General features: G+C 40.4%; 1 protein-coding gene and 1 long non-coding RNA gene across 11 annotated transcripts in view; one reads left to right on the forward strand and one right to left on the reverse strand.

The window, feature by feature from the left end:
* LOC140481856 (abl interactor 2) overlaps positions 1–15,389 on the forward strand; it is a 140,087-nt gene extending 124,698 nt beyond the window's left edge. For 9 of the 10 annotated variants that reach the window (XM_072578412.1, XM_072578418.1, XM_072578413.1 and 6 more), the window contains 3 exons: positions 1,872–1,958; positions 4,726–4,905; positions 8,854–15,389. In XM_072578412.1, the coding sequence (XP_072434513.1) occupies positions 1,872–1,958; positions 4,726–4,905; positions 8,854–9,029 (443 nt within the window). In that variant the 3' untranslated portion in view covers positions 9,030–15,389. The remainder of the gene's footprint in view (positions 1–1,871; positions 1,959–4,725; positions 4,906–8,853) is intronic. The other variant, XM_072578417.1, reaches the window with a different exon arrangement.
* On the reverse strand, positions 1,877–22,154 carry LOC140481857 (uncharacterized). The gene is made up of 3 exons (XR_011961624.1): positions 22,017–22,154; positions 21,465–21,642; positions 1,877–2,019 (listed from the first exon to the last, which is right to left on the reverse strand). It is a non-coding gene; the product is annotated as an uncharacterized lncRNA (long non-coding RNA).
* Positions 22,155–23,067: the final 913 nt, after the last annotated feature.

Here is a 23,067-nt window from a genome sequence, read left to right on the forward strand (position 1 = left end):
CACATGGATGATAGTAAAGTGACAGGTATGTCGGTTAGTTTGTTCTTAGAGTAGGATAAAAGGTCGGCACACCATTGAGGGCCGAAGGTCCTGTACTGCGTTGTATTGTTCAATGTGGTATTTGAGAGTGGTGGCAAAGGCCTGGATGACTGTGACAAAGAGCTATAGACCAAAACTTGCTGATGAAAATCTTTCTGACAATAATCTGAGATAAAGTTAATTGTCATTTGGAAAAGCTTGGGTTAATAGATGACAGCCGACATAAACTCTTTAAAGGCAAATTTTGTTGAACAAATGTGAGTGACTTAATTTATGAAGTGTCTTTAAGGATGCATTGAGGTGAACTTTATCTAAAGTGCTCGGAGAAAGTGAGGACTGCAGATGCTGGAGATCAGAGTCAAAACGTATGGCACTGGAAAAGCGCAGCTAGTCAGGCAGCATCTGAGGAGCAGGAGAGTCGACATTTCAAGCATAAGCTCTTCATCAGGAAAAGCTTATATTTGAAATGTCAACTCTTCTGCTCTTCGGATGCTGCCTGACTGGCTGTGCTTTTCTAGCATCACATTTTTTGACTTTAGATAAAGTGCTGTACAAGAAAATTGTTAGTAAAATTGACATCCTGCGTGTTACCATTAACCTTTTAAAATCGTACTGGACCAGCTTTATAAATATTGGGCTAAGACAGCAGGTCAGAGGTGAAGAAGTTTGCAGCAAGTAACTCCAACTCCTGCTTTCTATTTCCCAGGCACAAGCCAGGAGTGTGATGGAATACTTCCCGTTGCCTTGTGGAGTACTGCACCAGCAACACTCAATAAGCTGAACATTGTCCATACAAAATAGTAGTCTGGTTAATTGATATCCCAGTCATCACCTTAAATGTTCATGTCCTTTATCACCAATACACAGTGGCAGCAATGTGTGTCATCTACAAGATGTATTGCAGTGACTCATCAAGGTTCCTTTGATAACACTTTTTAAACCTGTGATATCTACCATAAAGACTAAGAAAGGCAGAAAATAGATGGAGAGGAACTTGTAGGTTGTGATGTGCCCAAGTCACTCCATCCTGACTTGGAACCATATTACCATTCCCTCACTGTTGCTAGGTCAGAATCTTTAATAATCCCTCCCTAACACACATGGACTACACCAGCTCACCACCACTTTCTTGAGGCCAAGTGGGAACAGGCAATAATGGTGAGTCCAGCCAGTGACATCCATTTCCCATGAGTGAATTTTAGAAAAAATGTAAAACTATTGGGTTAATCAGCGTGGATAAAAAAGAAAAGTTGGCTAAGAGGCAAGTAGAGAGTAATGATGAACATTTGTTCTCCAGACTGGAAGGAGGTGTGCAGCAGTGTTTGTCAAGTGTTGACATTAGGATCACTGCTCTTTTTAATCAATACTAAACCAACAAAAGGAACTCATCTTTAAGTGACATCATTTCCTGACATGGGATTCATAAGTAGTCACCTTAAAAAGCCTGGCTAACGTCGAAACATTATGCCTGTGTTTTAGATCTCAGGGAGCTCTGTGGGACAAAGGCTATTATGGAAATAAATGTGCTTACAGGACGCTGAAACTGAATTAACATCATCTTCCTCATTCTTAAGCAGTTGTGAAGTCACTTGGTCCAAATGATATATTTGAATGTGTTCCTGCTCCTGACATTGATAATTTGTGTCCGTGAGCGGCATTTTCTTTCTAATGCCTCTCTCTTCTGGCTCTGACTGTGATGTGGGTTTGTTGATGCAGCCTTGCTTTGCAGTTGTGTTCTTGTTTTGCTTGAAAATGTTTCCTCTCCTGCTTCTCATGGGTGTTTGTACCTTTCCTTTCCTTTCCATCATTCATGTGTCTGCTCCTGTGTGCAGCGCCACTGGCTCCACCGCCACCTTCTATTCTGCAGGTTACACCTCAACTGCCGCTGATGGGCTTCGTAGCCAGAGTTCAGGATAACAGTAAGTCCACTCTTTCCACATTCTATCATGGACAGTGAGGCTCTCTGTATCCACAGAGGTTCTGCAAAAACATTACACCAAGAACAAAACAATCAGAACCAGAAACACTTTCAACTTATCCATCACAGTACATGGACATCTCCGATGTAAAGTATAGCTTATTCTGAACTGTCTCAACAAATACTCCCCAGGCAGGTACAACAGTGGCTTGATGGAGAGTAAACCTTCCTCTATGCTGCCCCATCAAACATGTTTAGACCAGGATTAGATAGAATAAAGTTCCCACTTTACTGTCCCCTCAGACACTCCAGGGTAGGTAATATATTGGTTATACACATGGTAAAGCTTTCATTGTTCTGTTACTTCAAACACTTCAGGATAGATACAGCACAGGTTGGACGCAGAGTTAGAGTTCCATTATAAGTAAAAAGAAAAGCAGCAAGTCCAACAGGTGCAAGGGGAAAAGATTGCTCCATGGCTTTATTGTAGGTATTACATAATACTGGAAATTGGAAGCTTGTGTGAACTAGAACTGTAGAAAGGGAAAGGGATTAAGGGAAGAGCGAGGTCCCATCCTGCAGAGGTAGTTAATTATATTTCACAGCTTTTGATAAAGTTAAAAACTGGTGCAGAAAGGTGAATAAGGCAATGGGGAGACACAGGAAGGAAACAATCAAATTTTTGAAATGGTTAGCACTGGTAGATGCAAGAGACCAGCAAGAAGATTGGAGAGGTGGTTAAGGTCTAACTTTGTTGACGTTGGTCTCTAAATATTCTTGGAGTCGTAGGGATCATGGTTATGTAAGTGTTGAAGGGCAGAAGTGCATGGGTTGGAATGCAAATTGTAGAAGCAGTTAAAGAGACAAGTCACAAAGCAATCACTAGCATAATTATTGACTAAAGTGTTTTGCAGAGCACTCCCTTGGACTACATTCTGTCCAATGTAATGGAAACTGCAAAGCAAGTAGTGAATTCATTTTTGTGAAATTGGAGCAAGGATGTATATGTAATGTGTTCCATGGGCAGAATATGTGGGGAGCTGGACCTTGGTGTAGGAGAAGCACTGTATCTGTTAGGGTTTGATTTGGAGTATCACTGGCAAGCCACCAGAACTCAGTCATGGAAGAATGACCTAGTGTTGCAGAGATTATGGTCACTCTCCAGAATGTGAAAGAGAAGGAAAGATGTTCACTGAGGTTGACACTGATCTGGCCAGTGCAGTTGCTAATGAAGACCAAAATGATCTTGTCATCATGAGAAGATAATGAAAGCACAATTAATGGGGCAGGTCAAAACAAGAAACCTGTCAGCTGTAATGGAAAGTAAAGCCGAACCAAACAATGTCCATGATATCCCAACAATTAATTTCAAGATTCAGTTAATGCAAAGTGTAGTGTGTTATAGCCGAGAATTCAGGTGAAAGGCAATGTCACTTAGCAGTCTTCTTGAGTACATCATATTTGAAAACAATTTATTGGTGCTCAGATTGTTCTGCCCAGAACATGGGTTTTAAAATCTGTAGGAAGCTGTAGTAATAATACTTCCCAGTTTATGACTTCTTTGCACAGCTGCCTTCGCATTTGTCCCTATGTTCCCAGTCCCTCCTGAAAATACATGATGGGTATAGTCCCACATTGGCATCACATGTCCACCACGATGTCAGTCAAGAAGGCCTGACACATGCCAAATTAGTGTTGGATTCAGCACAAAGCTCCAGAGGTGAGCTTCTGCAATCTGAATTCAAAAGTGTAACCTTTTTTCCCATTTTCCACATCTGGCATTTTCTGGGTGAAGTTACCAATTGGGTGCCTCTCTGTCATTTTCTGTCTATGCCCTTAAGTGTTTGTCTTGAAGTTGTTCAAACTGATTGAAGATTCTAAGTGCTAGCTATGAAGATTTCATCCTGCAGTTGGTGCAGAGTCTGTACCATATCCCTGTAGTATCTAAATACTATACTAGCTGATTCACGTGATGCTTGATGACTCTGTGTCTCATTTTGGATGGAGAATTGGCCAGCTGATGAAGGTTTGTCACAAGCTAGACAGGGTACGGCAGCATTTATGTTTAAGAACGTTCTTTTTGATGTATGGCACTAAAACTATTTTGAGGCTGGGACTCTGAAATTGATGGAAGCAAATTTACTTTCAAAATAAAATAAAGATTACTCTTGTCAGTGAAAATTTAAATTATTTTGCTAATGTTAGCAAAATATTATCTTCTGTAGAACTTGCATAAATTTCATGGAGTTAGGGAAGAGGTTTTTTTGCAACCAACATGCGGATACTCCAAGTATAACCTGTTCCAAATTGAAAGCTTATTGCAAGTTTTCTTGGCTTATGAATACCTCTGAACCAGAAATATTGCAGGTTCAAGGTCTGCCCCAGATAATAATCTGGGTTGACATTCCAATGCAGTACTGAGGGTGTGTTGCACTGTTGGAGAAACCATTTTTTTGAATAAGAGCTTAAAACTGAGATCCCATCTCTTCTCTGGTTTTAAACGTATGACATTCAAGGATGAAGGGATCTCTCAATATCCTGGGCTAATATTGTCCTTGGCCAACACCTGAAACAGATATATATGCTCACTTATTTCATTGTCCAATTCAAGCTCCCACAAAGGACAAATTGTCTGTCATGTTTCTTTTACTGTAACTGAGATTTATCTTCAAAATACTTAGATGGCTATGAAACTCTTAATGTCCTGAGGTCAAGAAAAGTGCTATCTGACTGCAAGTCTTTTTGCTTAACATGATATAAACTTCCAGTTTCAGATGGCTCCACTCCTCCTCCTCCTCCTCCACCGGCTGATGTAGTGTTTGATGAGTCACCACCTCCTCCCCCTCCACCAGAGGATTACGAGGAAGAAGAGACAGCTGTGGTAGAGTACAGTGACCCATATGCTGAGGAGGATCCACCGTGGGCACCCAAGAACTATTTGGAGAAAGGTCAGTGGTACAAAAACACAATTTGTGGTGATCATTCTGACTTTCCATTCTGGCTGCATCTCCACATCCAGTAAATTTTCAGTAATTCATAACATTGTCATGCTTTTTGATGTGAGATACTCTCCAGCGTTCAGCATCACTGACCAATGTCGATCTGTAAGTGAATGCTGGCATCTGGAGTCTTCCTGCCAGCAGTACAGGTAACATTTTACTGAGACCCCATGATCCTTCCTTTGCATACCATCTACTTGAAAGCATCATGTGACGGTCTGTACAGCATGTCTCTTTGTAGATTGAATGTGTTACATTTGAAGACCAACATCTGGGTTGAACTTTATTGGGGACCAAACTCCTGTCACCGTGATAATATGTTGGGCCATAGTTAACTATCTGAGAATAAGATAGGCAGTCCCTCCAAGATAGGAAGTCCCAACCCTTTGAGAACTGCTGGTCAGTCTGATTAACTGGGACTTCTGTATTGTCAGCAACACTCAAAGTAATTAGTGGCCACTGCTGGAACTACAGGTAGTCCTCAGGTTGGTGATGAATCCAAGGGTTATGGCTGGGGACTCGAGCTGTGGACAGGATGGTGATGGGAGGGGAGGATTTTATAGGCTGGGTTTACGGTGAAACACTAAAGGAAGGGGTTATCATCTTGTGGGGAGGTGGATTGAAAGTGCCTCCACTGATCACAATGTGTCCCAATGTGCTATCCAACCTTCACGATTCTCTGGAACTTGCTGAGTGGCCCGTTGCACAGCCACACTTTATCACTTTATTGTGCTGGTGGTTGAATGTGTCCCTTAAACAACCAGTTCAGGGCCTGAGTTGGCCAACAAGTGAATGGGCTTCAGGTGCTACCATCTCTTTCCTCATCCTTCCGTAATATGGGGCAGTTCATGTTCAGAAGGAAGCTGGCCATCAGCTTTATTCTAATGTCCATCTCCCCTTTCCAATAAGGATTTGGGGAGGCAGACCTGTAAAATTCAATCCCTGATTTTAGACAAGTGACTCAACACCTCATCTTACACTACTTTCCTTGCCAGGTAAAATAAAAAATGATATCTTTTACTTTCTCTAAAATGTCTTGATTCTCAACCATAAACGCATTTCCTATGTTGTAGACCAGACTACTGCTTTGAAAAAAACAATGTTACCCAGCATATGAAAGATGCGCAGTGCTTTCAGGTTGCAGAAGCGATACTAATTTTTGATTCAGCACATAACACAACCTACTGAAACACATGGAACTCAATGTATTCCACAGCATCCCCCCTTAAAGGTCCAGTCAGAGAGTTGTCAATAAAATGTACTATCTCCAGGCTGGCCTGATACTGTGACCTGTGCCAAGGTCCCTTGAGACATTCGCAATAGACATACATTTCCACAGATATCTTTCAATATTGAATAGAAATTATGTAGAATAGCATAGAATGTGCCTGTGTTTATGCTCCACATGAGCAGGGTCTTCACCCAACCTTCTTATCATATTCTTCTAAACCTTTCTTCTTTATTTGTTTCTCTAGTTTCTTCTTAACTGCAATTGTACAATTCATTTCACTTTTGGGACAGTTTCATATCCATACCACATTTTAGATTCTGAATTGAATTTGCTGGGATGCCCTGTAGGTTTAGTCTGCCTGAGAAGTGGAGATATCTTCTCAATGCCCACCTCCTCAGAACCCTTGATTTTCTTAAAGATCTGTATCAGGTCAATCTTCTAGCATTTCCTCACAATTTTGCTATTTTCATATTTTTCTATTTATATTGCATGACATGATCTTGATGCACTTTCCAGCAGTTCTTAGGAGTCTTCATCAGGAGGTTCCAGCTTTTATGAATATCTGTCACTCGAGGCTTTCTTTCTGATGTCAGTATTCCTAAAGGTTTACTGATCTTGCAGATGTTTAGGGTTAATCAAGTACAGAGGGGATTTTATTTTGACAATATGCCAGAAAGATTAGTTTTTTGAATATGACAGTAATCAAGTTCAAAACCACATGTAATGATCTCAACCTGGAGTTCAGGCTGCTTGACCTTAATGAAAGATTTTAACTTGAGAGTTTAACATAAAACTTTTTCTTTTGTTTATGAACTGATTCCTTTGATAGCTTTTGATACCTCAGCGAATGCTGGATGTTGGTCTGATGGTCTGTTGCTTAAAAGAGTTTCTGATAGCATTTTAATTAGTTGAAATTCGACCCACCTCCGGTTTTCTCCACAGCCCAGCAACCTTTTCCATTTCAAATATTTATCCAATTCCCTTTTGAAAGTTGCTATTGACTATTCCAGATCATTATAATTTATTCTGCAAATATAATTCTCACGTCCCTCTGGTTCTTTGCCTATTCTATTGAATCTGTGTTTTCTAGTTATAGACACTTCTGCCATTAAAAAGTTTTCCTTATTCAATCTATGAATACCATTCATGACTTTAAACATTTTATCAAATACCCTGTTAACCCCTCTGTACACAGGGGAACAAACAGCAGTCCACTCTTTCCCCATAACACACGGCCTATATGCTATTATTTTGGGAAACAACTCTCCACAATTCCTCAAGTGTGTGGTGCCTAGAATTGGACGTAGTGCTACAAATTAGTGGCATAATCAGTGTTTTATAAATGTTTATTGTAACTTTCTTAATTTTATACTTTGCCTCTATTGGATGTTAACTTCCATTTCAGCTTTCTGCTGCCATTAAAGATTTTTATACATACATCCCGAGATACCTCTATTCTTGCACGAAATGAGACAATTTAATTTATACGCTTGCCTCATTCTCCCACAGATTCTGTCCAATGGTTCAAAATTTGAGTTGCTCTGAAGTTACCAAATAGCCAAGTTTCTTACAAGAATGGAAATTGAGACAGATAAAACCAATCAATTTCTTTGAATTCTTCTCTTTATTATTTTAAATCTTTCTCTTTGGAGAATGAGTCCCTATTTTAGTTTAAGCATTTTACAGTTTGTTAAAGGGAAATTCTCTTTGTTGTGGAATTATGACGACTGCATAATTTATAGACCTCATCAAGAACAGCTATGGGTTTGATTATGACATATAGAGATGGAGGATTAATGAGTCATTAATGAGATTAATGTGAACATACTTTGTCTGCTATATAATTCATAACATACAAGTTTATACAACTGTTAAATTGTGAAAAGATTTAAGTTGTCCATTAGACTTAATTTTATCCTCTCTAAGGTAATAATCACACCTTGGATTGACTGGTTTTGATTTGCTTATTTCTTCTTGTGTGAGATGGTTTTCCTCTAACATGCTTGTTCATTGTGGGTTTAATAAAAACTGTATGTGCTCACTGGTCAATGCAAAACCATTTTCATACTAAGAACCTATTTACTTTTATCTAATTTCACTATTAGCTCCTTTCTGACTGAATAGACTCCTTTTCTGTGATGCAGACGAATGTAAAATAATCCTTTTACTACTACAGTTTACCTACTACTTCCATAAGATCACATTTTTGATCCTAAATCAGCACATGCCACTAGACAGGTAATTCAGAGATCCAAACTCAGGTTGTGGGGACATGAGTTCAGATCCCACCACAGCAACTGGAATTTCAATTCAGTTAATAAATCTGGAATATAAAGCTAATCTCAATCATGGTAAGCTTGACACACAATTGATTTTTGCAGAAATTGGTCTGGTTCGTGGACATCTTATAGGTAAGGAAATCTGCTGTCCTTTTCTAGTCTGATCTACGTTAGACCCAGACTTACAGCCCTGTAGTTGACCCTTAACTGGCCTCTGAGGTAGCCTAGAAAGCCATTCGTCAAGGGCATTTTGGGATAGGCAATTCATACTGGCCTTGCTTGTGGCATGGACCAGTTGAACTTTGAGGTTACTTAACAGATTCATTTTTCTTGGTTATGGCCTGAGCTATTGTGCCACTATTAATTGTTCCTGTTCTCTATTCACAGTGGTTGCTATCTATGACTATTCAAAAGATAAAGAAGACGAATTGTCTTTTCAAGAGGGTGCCATTATTTATGTATTGAAGAAGAATGATGACGGCTGGTATGAAGGAGTGATGAATGGAGTGACTGGTTTGTTTCCTGGCAACTACGTGGAATCCATCATGCATTATGCAGAGTGACATGCTAAAGGCAGCCCCCCGGCAGCTGCCCCCCCTCTTCCCGCTGGTGCACTGCCGCACTCTGTGGCTTCCTGTCATGCTGGAAAAGGAACAAGCTGAAATGAAGGATTTGAGTAAATGATACACACAAATAATGACCTTGTTATTCAACCAGGATAGAGTGAAGTGGCATTGTCTCTCAGGAGTCTGATATTCCTGCTGCCGGTGTAGGCACCAGTGACTGTTGAACTCCATTGTGAAATGAGCTCTTTCTGTGTCTGTCTCATGTGCGTGCGCGTGCACACATGCGCTCTCTCTCTGTCTCCCTCTTCTGTATCTTTCTAACATGTACTGACATGCACACGTCACTGTCTCGGCCTCTCACACACTACACTCTGGCACTCTGCCTTTCACACAGTCACTGCCTTTCTAAACTCTCACACATAAATCAATGTCTTTTACACATGCGCGCACGCAGTTTTTCTCCCTGTCTCCTATACAGAAAATCATGTAATGCAGTCATGCTGGTGTTAAGGGTTGACCGATACCACCTTTACTACAGGGCAAGTCCCTTGCCAGGTAATGGTCCAAACAAAATGCCTCTGTGATGATGCTTCCATATTCTGAATTAAGCTGTCCACACTCCCAAATGCAATCTGCAAGGAAATTCTCAAAGCAGACCTCCTTCAAAAGCTCAAGAAGGAAGTCAGCTGGAGAGTGTATGCTGGAAGCAGTCATATTAGATGCTGTGTTGTACAGGGTACCCTGTAGTACAGTTCATGTCTGTGTTGGTTGAGTTGAGTCTGCCTTGAGTTGGTTGGCAATCTGGCTACCAGCATTTGACTAAATTTTGGTAAGTGTGTTTGGCTCTCATCTGTAACTGAGAGAAACAGCTAGAATCTACAATCCTAGATTCAGCATTCCAAGCGTGGGTAGTGTCTGAGGAGAGCAATTTGTTCTGTATAACATTTTGATACAATACACAATGGATACAGTTATTTCACTGTATTTCATTGAAGTAGAGTGTTGGTGGGTACAAGTATATCACTGTACAACAGATACAGTGGTGGATACAGGTGTGTCACTGATGCTGGAGTGCTGTATTGTTAGATACATGTTTGTCACTGGATATGATTAAGGTACATTACTGGTGGGTACAGGTCTACCACTGTACATTACTGATGTGCAGTACTGGTGGAAAGAGGTCTGTCAGTGAATAACATTGGGGTCTGTTTTGGTGGGAACTGTCAATCAAAACACTAGGGTGCAGTACAAGGATAAGGTCTATCAACTATAACTCCGGGGTACGATACTAGTGGGTATAGAGGTAGGAGAAAGTTCATGGAAATGAGTATTATGTGAGAAGTATATTGCATTCTATTATAATGTATATGATTGTGTTTTTTGCACAGTGTCTTGGTTCAATATATTTAATAATAATAGCAGCACTCACAGCTGTTACACATGTTTTAGAGTCTAGGATCGCTTTCATTTTTATTCAAATTCATAGACTAATGTTTCTGAGACAGGTTAATAAAATCTACAGATGGAATTGGTGTAGCCTTATTCATGAGGGCTCGAGGTTTTAAATTATCCTGATATAATTTTGACATTTCCCAGTCTGTACCACTGGGGGAAGCACAGAAATAAGAATAAGTTTATAGCCAAGCTACTAGGATTCATAGGGCTTCTTTTCTGATTAAATACAAAGTACATTGGTCACTAGATTGAACTTTACACCTCTTTCTGTTATAAGAACATCAGAAATAGGAGCAGGAGTAGGCCAAGTGACTTCTCTGTTCCATTCTGCCATTAGGTTAAATAGATTGATGGGATCCTGAGGATTATAGATGGAGGTGTAGAATACAAAAGCAGGAGACATGTAATGAACCTTATAGAACCCTGATTTGTCCGAAGGTATGCTGAGGCCAAGGCTGACAAAGCACTCGAGAGAGAGAATGCAGGGAGATTTATGAGAATGTTCTGAGCTGAGGATCTTTGATTGCAAGGGTAGTTTGAAGAAGCAGAGATTGGTCTCGTTGGAAGAGATTAGGGTGGGGGAGGTTGGAGATTTGGTGGAAGTCTTCAGGAAGAGGAGTCTATATCATGAAATGAGAGAAATATTTCCCATTGGTAGAGGGACCAAGTGATTGGCAGAAAAAGACAAAATTTATACAATTGGTTATGTGCCATAAACATTCTATCATTACAAATTGACAGGATTTGTTCATCTCACAACAGACTGCTAAAATATGTAACAAAATGCATCTCTCAACTTTAAAATGATGTTGTTCACCCTTAGCAACTTAATTTCACCTTAAGGCAGCCAAAATAAAGGCTAGTATTGGATAAATGAGAAAGGAGGTCAGTTCAGGGGGAGTAAAATCACCTGGCCGAAATTTGTCAGCTTCTATCTTGCTTTGTGCTGCACTGAGTAATCTCATCCTGGACAGGAATAGGTAGCTACAATCAGCCTATGGTTGCTGCTCCTGATCAATTCCTGATCGACCCTGGTAGAAAATGGCTGTGTTGGCAAAGGAGAAGAGGATGGAAGTTTGGGAATTGAAAATGAATAAAGGGACAATTTAAGTAAACGGTTTCTTGAGACTGAACGCTTGTGGGGATCTATGGCACAGCCACTACGAGATCAAGTTTCATCATTACAGATTATAGCAGTTAATTAATTGGGAAATGGAAGTCAGGTCTTTTACATGAATTCCTGATTCTAAATGACTATTTCCTGCATTCGGAATGGGTTTGTGAAGGAATCATGCAACAACTTGGGTTGCCGTCCTCACTTTCTCCTCCCTGGCGAGGAGATCATCAGGAAGTTAGTTGGAGTAATATGGCCATTGCTCCATTACGTGTGGCAGCACCAGTTCTTGTGGAATACCAACAGGATTTTCATGGAATCTCAGATTTTTCTCCAGGGCCCACACATCTGATCAGTTCAGAGAAAGGTTGCAAGGATGTTCAACATGTTAACCTTTGGGTGACATGAGTAGCCAAGGCTTTGTCCATCTATTGAGGTGAAAATACAAAAAAGCCTTCCTGGTAAGTGGGTAGAGTTAATATTCTGGCAAAAAGAACTAATAGGCTGAGAGTTGTTCTTCATTAGAACTGAACTTGTAACCTGATTTTGAATTCCATAATTGCTCTAAATTTTTAAGTAGCAATTTTTAACATGCATAATCAATACATTTGTGAGAATGGGTGCAAATCGCACAAGGCACTGTTGATATGTGTGCATTTATATCTGTCTGTAGTACATCATAATAAATATTAAATAGGCAGAGTTAATTATGGACAGTGTGCATATTTAAGTAATAATATTTGTACCTTCGCCTCTTAGGATATCAGAAATCTTTAAAATATATGAAACAGCTGCCTGAGGGTGTAACACCACTAAAACTCCCAATACTTTATAAAGTGAACATGGTTGCCTGGCCTTGTAGTACTGGTCCTTTCTGTTGTATCGGTCGACCCTTTGGTTTCTTTGCGGTACTAATGTGTAGACTGGTTTTATGCACCATTTTGTAAGATTTTATTTCTTCTTTTGGGTTGGCTAAGATGCTGTGTAAAGAATATTGACTAGAGCCTGATGTACAAGAATCTGTGTCTGTAATGTTTGAATAGACTGCATGCTGTAATCCCTGTCCTGGAGCTTGCTTTTATTTCTCACATTGTCCCCCTTTTAAGACTAAACTTTGTCATTTCCTTTTGCAGGTGGACAAGAGATGTTTTGTTCTGTATGCCCCACTCTGGCACAGGAGTGTAGGGGTTTTTTTGCTGTATGATGGAGCAGCAACTTGGGACACTGCCAAATGCCCCCATCATTGTGCTGCCAAATGCCCCTTCATTGAAGTGAGCGCACATTCCAAGGCAATAAATTAGAAGAAACTTGCATAGTGGTACTGATTTCTTCTTCAAGTGAGCATTTTGTCTCCCTCCCATTTTTCTTGGATTTCTGATTCTCCCTTGTCAAACAACTGGACTTTGCCTGTCTGCCCAACCCCTTTTCTCCAACACATGATTTGAGTGCTTTGTTTGAAAAGGGGTCAGAAGATCATTTGTGTGCCAGCCTGCTCCTTGATCCAGTGTTGCTTCCAGCACTCTCCCTTCACTGCTCCAAAAGGTTTTATTCATTGTCTATTCCCTATTGAGGGTGATGGTGGGGTTTGCATTCATGGTTAAAATGGTGAGATTTCCAAGTGTTATCAGTAAGCATGGTCACATGCCTCATTGAATTGTATGCCTTTGTTTTTGACCTGGGTTGACATGACCTCAAGTGTAATACTCACTGGTCTATGAAGGGTTTTTATTGGGTTCATGTAATGACAGAGCTCACATGACTCAATTGACAAATGCGCCAGAGAGTTTAATGCAAGAGGCATTTGGATCAGAAGGCCCCTGGTTTGTGTTGTGATAGCGGTCTCCACACTTGGGCTAAGGAGGGGGAGTTCTCAATTGTTCCTGATTTTGCCATCCTGTCACCCCTGCAAAGGTTAGGTAAGGTGACGGTTATGACTGCCAACTCTTCTCCCTCAGCTCATAAATGATGATTGGATCAGGTGGGGTTAAGCTGAGGTTTTCTGCAAGGTTTCTGTCCCTTTCACTCCCAATGCCTCACCAGGAGAGGGGAAAATTAAGGCTTCAGTAATTGATCTTCTGAGGAAAGAGTAGCAGTTTGTTTTGTTTAATTCTTTCCCAACTGAGCATGTTTATCCCTGTGGTTCAGATTTCTCTCTGGTTTAGCACAACCCACCTAACTAGAATCATTGTATTAAGTAGTAAAGGGTAATTGGTTGAATTTGGAGATTAGTGAGATTTAGCATTCTGGAAAGCCAAATCCTGAAATGGCAGATCCCTCAAAATGTTACAGGTACTGGGAACAGCAAATATGTTTGAACTTTATTTTCAGTTTTACTGAGGTTCTATAGTACTGGGCTGCAGCGCGTTTGGAAACGATCTACTCTTGTTTTTTTTTTAAAAAAGAGAAAAATCCTGACATCCCGAGTTGCTGGGGGCACTTTGCTTCCATTTCAAAACCATCTGTCAATGGCTTAGTTCGTTGTGGGAGATGTCTTTTCCCTAGGATGGGGAATTTCAAGACATTTAGGGGCACATTTTTAAGGAGGGAGATTTTTAAAGACGGGGCAATTTTCTTACACAGAGTGGTTCACGTGTGGAATGAACTTCCTGAGGAAGTGATGGATGTGTAAGATATTTAAGACATTTGGACAAGTACATGAATAGGAAAGGTTTGAGGGATATGGGTCCGGAGCAGGCAGGACTGATTAGCTTAGTTTGCAATTATGTTTGGCATGGACTGGTTGGACTGTATGTGCTGTATGACTCCATGACAAACTCTGGTTCCTAATCTTGAATGGCAACCTATTAACTCTCCTTTGGAAAATGCACCTGTGTGTATATCCATATGTGTAAAAGTGTTTGCGTGTTGTGTAAGTAATCAGGCTCATCTGCAGCTTGTTTCAATCATGCAGCAATTCATTGTTGAATAACCCCGCTGATGCACAGATGAGAGAGAGTCTGGAGTAGAAGCCAGATATCTGTTGAAGTCAATCCCACACAGTCCCCATGTCCCTCTACACAGGAAGAAGCTCTGGGAGTCAAAACTGAGTAGTACATGGAGTGAGCACAACACCTTCCTTCAAGCAATGCCTCTGTTTGAATCATATTTGACTTGAGACTACAAAGAGGAAGCAGAACCCCTCAAGCTTATGGGAAAATTCACAGTTTTCTTGTGATTGTATAATTCCTTAACTTTTCCAATTTTTAAAAGAAGCATGGTAGACCAATTGATAGAGAATGATAGCTATAGCAAGTAAAATAAGACGACTTTGTTTTCTAGGATGATGGAAAGAACTGTAGACCTGGTCATTTTTCACAATTAAATTTGAAGGAAAGGTATCAAGGTTTTTCATGAAACATGTAATAACACCATTTTTGAACAGGAAAACTTAATGGGGATGGGTGGTGGGGATTTTGCATAAGGAAGACCCCAACCAAATGCATCCTCTGTCAGGAGGCTGAGCAGGTATGCTCATAATCCATTGCTCAGTAATGCAGTCAGTTCAGCTGAAAATAAGCTTTGACTGAGCGTGTTGGAAGCTCCTGGGACAAAGGGTCGGGAGGGGGTGACAACCAAGGGTCTGGGCCTGTAGGGAAGACATTGGTTGATTTAATTGCTGGCACCAAACTCCGATCTTCTTCTTTCCCCTTCTAATGGGTGGGGACATGGCTGTATATTTTCTGTGCCTGCAAGAATAAAGTTTTGTGAATTAACTGTATCCTGTGTATAAGAAAAGAACAAGTTTAAAGGCTTTGAGTCTTAAATAATAAAAAGATAAGTGACTGGAATGTTTAAAGCATGTTTATAGCAACCTACACAAATATTGAACTTGTTTTTTTACATAAAATGTTGTGTGACTGGGTTTTGATTGAAATATGCAATGCACAAATTAACAAGAACCACTGGTACAATCGTTTTCATGTACTTTAATATCCTAGTTCTGGAGTTGACCTGTTTTATGGAAGGTGTTAGATTTGTTTAGACTGGTTTTACTTTAATGTATTTCCTTAGAACTGACTGCATTCAAGCTCCTATCATAATCTCTATGAAGAAGGAAAACTCCCTTCTCTGAGAAACTAGATGTTCATTTATTAGTTCTTGAGTACGATGTGTGTCACACAAATGCCAGGTAATGCCCATCTCCAATAAGAGACAATCTAACCACTTCATTGATATTCAATGACGTTGTAATCACGGAATACCCTCACTTTCAACATCCTGGGAGTGACTTGCCCAGAAACTGAACTGGGCTTGTCATACAAATACATTTAGTACAGAGCAGGTCAGAGGCGACAAGGCACAAGTCAGGAGTATAATGGAATACTCCTCACTTGCTTGGATGAGTGCAGCTCCGTCAGTACTCGAGAAGCTTGACACCATCCAAGACAAAAAGGTGCTCACTTTATTGGCACCACATCCATAAGCATCCATTCCCTCCACCACTGACACTCGGTAACAGTAATGTGTATTATCCACAAAATTATCTACAAGAATTTCTGCAGAAACTCAATGATCCTTAGCACTTCCACTTCCATCTTGGAGATACATAGGAACATCACGGCAAGTTGCATTCCAAGCCACTCATCGTCCTGACTGTTGCTGGGTCAAAATGCTGGAACTTCCTCCCTAAAGACCTTTGTAGGTTAATATTTAGTGGGTGGACTGCAGCAGTTCAAGAAGGCAACTCACTACCACCTTCTCAAGGGCAACTACAGACCAGCAATAAATGCTGGCCAGCCAACGATGCCCACATCCCACCAGTGAATAAAATTGCCACTCAAGTAGTATGGAGAATGACCAGTCTCTCCTGAAACATATTAGCTATTCTAACTAGTATAACATCTTTCAAGATGTTTCCTTTTTAACCAATATGTTATTGGGTATATTAAAGGAAAGGTTGGTGGAAATCTGAAATAAAGACAAAGTGCTGGAAACACTCAGCAGATCTGGAAACAACAATCTTTCATCAGAAGACAAATTTAAAGCTAAAGAACTTTTAATGGAATTCTTTATGATCAGTTTGCTTGTTCAGTATCATAACCATAATGTGATTATACACCAGGCATTGCACTTGGTGCTTTTTAGCTCAGTAGAATTTAAGAATCATTTGAGAAGTTGTTCATCATTTGCATCAAAAAGCTAGAATCTGACCACATATATGCTGCTTCACCAAGACCACCAGCCAACTCACCTGTTTCAGGTTAACTCTTGCTTAAAAATCATTATTTATGCCGCTGTTACCTCTTTATTGGTCTGTTCCAATGTTCTCCAACTTGGCCCCCCACCTTGCAACTTTCATAACTTCAATTCACCCAGTGGTTTGCTATCTTTATCCTAATTTGTTCAATGTCCTATTTGCCTATCATATTAGCGACTGAATAGGGAGCATCTCTACTTGAAAATTCTCATCCTGAGGTTCAAAGCCCTCTCCCTCTTATCTCTATGTCCTTCTTCAGTACACTAACCAACCATTCAAGATTTTTGTACTCTTCCAGTGCATCCTTTTTAATTATTCCACTCTAGAATTCACTTCATAAACATTTACCCTCCTCCTTTATGAAGATTCTTAAAAGTTATTGCTCGCTAAGTTATTGATCCTGTCCTAAAATCTCTACATGGCTTGGTGTCATATTTTTTCTGGTAACATTCCTATGAACTCCTTGTTACATTTAATATGATAAAGCCTCAATATAAATGCAAGCTGCTGTGATTATGACCTTAAAGTACAGACAACCACACACCAAGCCTATTAATACAGAACTGATGAGTCCTTGTTTCCCAGCCAGAGGACCCTCTGCGTCAACCAGTCATTTGATGGCTCCTTTGAATGTTAAAGGATTCTTTTCTCATAGAATGTAAAAGCACCATTAGCAGTGCTGCTCTTGGAATTTACCCACGTTGTGGACCTTCACTCAGTTACTAGCTTCTCCTGGGATGAATTCATACCGTGGTACTTTGTTTCTGATATTAACTTGAGAGTGATCAGCCATTTAATATTTTGCTTTCCTCCCAGATTGTGGAAATTGGAGAGGTCCATTTAGAGTGTCCATGAAGACAGACCCTTTCATCCAAACTAGTCCATGTCAACCAAAATGTCCTTCCATGCTAACCCCATTTCCCTCACTTGGCCCATATCTTTCTCATTCTTTCCTATCCATATATTTGTCCAAATGCCATTTAAATGTTGTTAACGTACCCGCCTCAACCACTTCCCTACTGCCAGCTCATTTCATATGCATACCATCCTCTGTGTAAAAATGTTGTCTCTTGGGCTCCCTTTTGTTCTTTCCCTTCTAGTCCTTGATTCCCCAACCCTATCCATGCCTCTCGTGATCTTATATACCTCTACAAGGTTCCCATCCCCCCTCAGTCTCCTATGTGCTAAAGAAAAACATCCTAGCTTGTCCAATCTCTCCCTATAACTCAGACCATTGAATCCAGGTAACATTCTTGTAAATTTCTTCTGCACTCTTTCCAGTTTAATAACATCTCTCCTACAACAAGGTGACCAAAACTGAACACAATGCTCCAAGTGCAGCCTCACCAACGTCTTGTGTAACTGCAACATAACTTCCCAACTTCTATACTGAATGCCCTGACTGATGAAGGCCAGTCAAAAGCCTTATTCACTGCCCTTTCTACTTGAGACTCCACTTTCAGAAAACTGAACCTGAACTCCAAGATTCCTCTGTTCCACTCCACTCCTTAGGGCCCTATCATTCACCATGAAACTCCTACCTTGAACTGACTTGCCAAAATGCAAGACCTCACACTTATCTATATTAAACTCTATTTGCCATTTACTGGCCCATTTTCTGATAACCTCCCTCACTGTCCCTGATACCTGTTATTTTAGTGTCATCAGCAAATTTACTAATCATGCTTTTAGATTAGATTACTTACATTCTCATCCAAATCATTGATATAGATAACAAACAGCAATGGACCCAACACTGACCCCTCCAGCCTAATTTGGCAGTCAACATGTAGAAGGTTGATAATCAATGTAACTGAATTTTTTTTGAAGAGTGACTAAAAGTAGTAGATAGGAGAATGACGAAAATTATTCACTTCCATCTTATTTTACCAGCAGTGAGATCATGGCTGTAACCTAATCTCATGCTTTGCCCTGTTCCCTTTGTATATTTGGTTAACAAGAAATGGATTGATCACAGATTTTAAATTATCAAGTGACTCAACATCAACTGCCGCTTGTGGAAGACCGCTTCCAATCTACCCTTTTGTGGTATTGTTTCCTAACTCCTGACCAATCTGGCTTTAACGTTTTGGTTATTTTTTCTAGTCATGGATTTCCCAACCAGTGGAATGCATTTCTCTTAATCTATCCTACAATATCCCCTCAATATCTAGACATCTTTGATCAAATCAGCCTGTAAACTTCTAGGTTGGAAGGAATGCAGCTGTAGTTTGTGTAATATTTCCTTGTAATCTCACGCTTAGAATATAAAAAAAGCTATGCAATTTAACCCAAAGTTCTAACGCTTGGTGACAGACTAGGTTACAACATTTAATCCACATATCCATTTATTATACTACGTGGAGAGCTATTGCCCCTACTAGTCTTTAAGAAAATGTATTTTTAAGCCCCCAACTCCTCCAAGTGAAAAACCTTGCTGAATTCTCTTTAATCTGTCTGTTCATTACGTTAAATCAATCTCCCTTAGTTATTGACCTCTGCTGAGGAAAACTATTAAGGCCCCTACCCCCCAAATTTGTTCCTGCTCATAGTTATCCTCATGGCTTTTATTTATTTACAAAGTAGGTTTGGGTCTTCTGTGATTTTACTTGCCAATGTTACGAAATGCTTTGTTTTTCTAATTTCTTTTTCTTTAAATTTACCTTCTACACTTCCTATAATTCTCCTGTATTGATCTATCAGTCCCCCTGCTCAAACCAACCAAATGAATAATTTTCCTGTCATTCTTCTATTCACTACTATCAGTCCCTCTTAAAAAATTCAGTTGGATTCGTTAGGTATGTGCTACCTTCTACAAATCCATGTTGACAGCCTAATCAGCTGAAAATTTAAGGTTTTCCATTAATTATAATTAATAATTATAAACTAATAATTTCCTAATAAACAGATGTAGGAATAACTTGTCTATTCCATAGTATGATTTACCTCCCTTCTGCTAGCTCTGAAAAGCCTCCAGGGGTTATTGTTTTCCAGTACCTCAGTCTCAGCACTAGTTCATTCAGGGGTAACACCCATCTTGGCCCTACCTCCTCCTCATGCATGGTGAGACAGGAGCAGTAGGCTATTCAACTTAAGGTTGAATAGCTACTTTGTCAGAACACAGCTGATTCGTTTAACTATTTCTTAGCAATGGCTCTGTATCATTTAAGCAAAAGAAAATCACAAATTGCAAAAATTTTCAATAGAACTCCTTGCCTCAACAACATGTTTGGGGGGAGTTCCAGATTTTCAGTATTGTTTGTGTAACAAAGTTTGTAAACATCTCAAACTCAGGCTAGATATAATCTTGAGGTGCTGCCACCTTGTTCTGGACACCACAGGAAATTGTCTATCTTTGTCCTTTAGCATTGATCTTGGTGAGCACCTCAACTCGATCACCCCATAATCACACATTGAAAGGAATAAAAGTATCCGAGTCAATGCAACCTCTCCTCATGTTGTAACCCTTATAAAACAAATACACTTTCAAACTAATGAATCTGTACTGCACCTCCTCCCAGAGCAGTATATTCTTCCTAAGTGTTCTGCTTGGAACTAAGTGCAGTTCATTAAGTGCTGCATTATCAGATGTTTATGACATAGCTTTAACCTCTTTAATATTTAGCCCTCATGATAAAAGCCAACATTCCATTAGCCGTTATTATTTTTCATACTTGTCTACTTGCTTCATAAGTTCTGTTCTGGGCCTTTAAATGTCTTCATTCATAGTTCCCCAATCTTGTGTTCAATGTTGATGTATTTGCATTTTATTGCACAACTTCATCCATCAAAGTTTCACGCATTTGCTAATGTCCCTTTGCAACTCTATGCTCTTATCTATCCATGTTATAACTTGACATCATCAGCTACTTTCATCAAAAGATGTTTTAGAAGGTTGAGTTGCAGCCTACTGCTCAGTGGGTTTCCGCGGATGGAAAAAGGTTTAATGGAGTTATGCTCCAAAGAAAGTCCAGAGTGATGTTCCACCGGTTAACTTGCATTTATTGGGCTGCACCATGCTAATTCCTATAACAGAGCTGGTACCAAAGAGAACCGAATTCATTCTTTTTTTTCCCTTCGAAGTATACCAGCAGCCTGAGAGGAAAATACTACCCCTCGGGCTTGCGTCCTAGAGAGGACACATGGGCTTACCAGGTTGCACTGGCACAACGCGGGAAACAGCAAGGAATTATTCGCTATAACCGTACCCGATTGGCGCAGTGTATGAGTGCACGGTTGACCTTTGCCGTGGGAAAGGGTAGATGGTGGAAAAGAGCCTGGGAAAAGGACAGCAAAAATAGTTTTAGCCAATTTTGGACCAACACTATTGGTGTTTGCCAGATGTGAAAAGGATTTCCACTCATGAGTCAGCTTCCGCAGACGATTTTCGACTCAAGTGATATACAACCCAGATGCATTCTTTCATTTAAAAGTATTTAACTGTGAAAAACTGAGGCCCCAGTAGTGAGCGTGGCGTATCCCATGAAACAAAACTACTTATCTGGATTTTCCCCCCATTCTCTGTCTTCTATTTTGTATCCAATTCGTTACGCCCGAGCCGCAGCCTTACGTTCCTCTTCGAGTACACCAGTTCCTCACCGAAATAACCACTATTTTTTCCCCACTGCAGGAGGATGACCTCCTGATCAGCAACATATAAACTTACCAAGAGAGGGCAGTAGCCAGCCACGAGCAGAAACCCGGTTATTCTGCCCTTCACTCGCTTTAGGTGTTGATAAAATGCATTCTTCCTACAGCCTTAATGGGATCAAATAATGTCCATTCTAGGAATCGAACCGAAAATTCACCTCAAATGCAAATAAAATACTGCGGACGTTGGAAACCTGAAATGAAAACAAAATGTTGGGGAAACTCAGCGGGTCTGATAGTCTCTGTCGAAGAGAAACAGAGTTAACATTTATATGACTTCGGATTATATGTACCGAGACCGGGACAATCCCAAACTCCCTCGTATTTTTCTCTGCTGCATTTGATTCGACTTCTTATACAAATTCTAAATGATAAACCCAAGATCTACCGCCGCCTGCATGAAATTTAATTGGCACTCTGAATAAATACAAGTGCCTTCCCCAAAACTCGATACTGGCCAATGCCTCATCCGAATACTATAAATCTGCAACACCAAACACAAATTGTCCATTGGCTGCTTAACGGGGGCGTCCACGTTCCAAATCCAATTGTACTCCTGCTATTTTACCTGCACGATACGGTGCCACACCTTTCTTAGTCTGTCGTTCGAGAGTCCTAATGCCTTTTTTTTCCCGTATATCACGCTGGGTGTGGTATTATTGCAGATTTGTGCAGCTATTTGGAAAATGTTGCGTTGCGATGCGTTCAGGCCACTGGGGGGAGTACTCGGCTGCAAGAATTGGGAGATGCTGCTGTAAATTCAAGGTAATGTATTGGTTTCCCAAAGGGTGTGCATTATGCTTTTAGTTAAATTTATCTTCAGCAAGTATTAATAAGATGGTATACAGCTTACTAAAACTGGTAATGCAATGAATAAGGCCATAGAAATATTTTTTACTTGGAGGAGTAAAATAGCGAAGGATTGTAGTTAAAATAAACACTTGCATTTTTATAGCGACTTTCACGAGGGCAGGAAGTCTCGGAGTATTTTGCAAACGCTGATGTACTTTTGAAACAGAATCTCCACTGTGGTGGGGGAAAATGCGGCAGCCATTTCGTGCACAGCAAACACCCACGAACTACAATGTGCCAATAACGAGATCATCCGGTTTAATGTACTGAATGGTCAAGGAACCACGGACCCAAAATTGGACATTCTAAAATGACCCACAGTGGGAGAAATGGACCTCTGTCAGGTTGGCCAAACTTAATTAAACAGCAGCTATCGGCTGCAGAGTACAATGAAAATCAAGGTCAAAGGTGGGGGATCAAGTTACAACCAGCCTGAGGGGACCTCCTGGCACCTTGACTTCCATCCAGTGCTGGAGAATGGGCACGTCAAAGCTCCCTGGCATGGCAACAATGAAGGGTGTTTGCATGATCCATTGGATGCTTTGAACCCAGCTCATGACCCCATTGACCATGGCCACAGAACATTCAGGAAATTGGGGGATGGGGTGGTTTAAACACACATCTGGGAAGCCACCCTCTCAGTGGAGATTTGCAGCAAAACTGGTGGCAGAAGATCATGTGGCACCCAAGAAGACCCAGGAAAAGAACTGCTGTGACCTGCGAGACCAATTTTTTGTGGAAGTGAGCCAGCCCTACATTTAAGAAAA

Source organism: Chiloscyllium punctatum, chromosome 10 (genome assembly GCF_047496795.1).
Source record: "Chiloscyllium punctatum isolate Juve2018m chromosome 10, sChiPun1.3, whole genome shotgun sequence".
Classification (NCBI taxonomy): domain Eukaryota; kingdom Metazoa; phylum Chordata; class Chondrichthyes; order Orectolobiformes; family Hemiscylliidae; genus Chiloscyllium; species Chiloscyllium punctatum.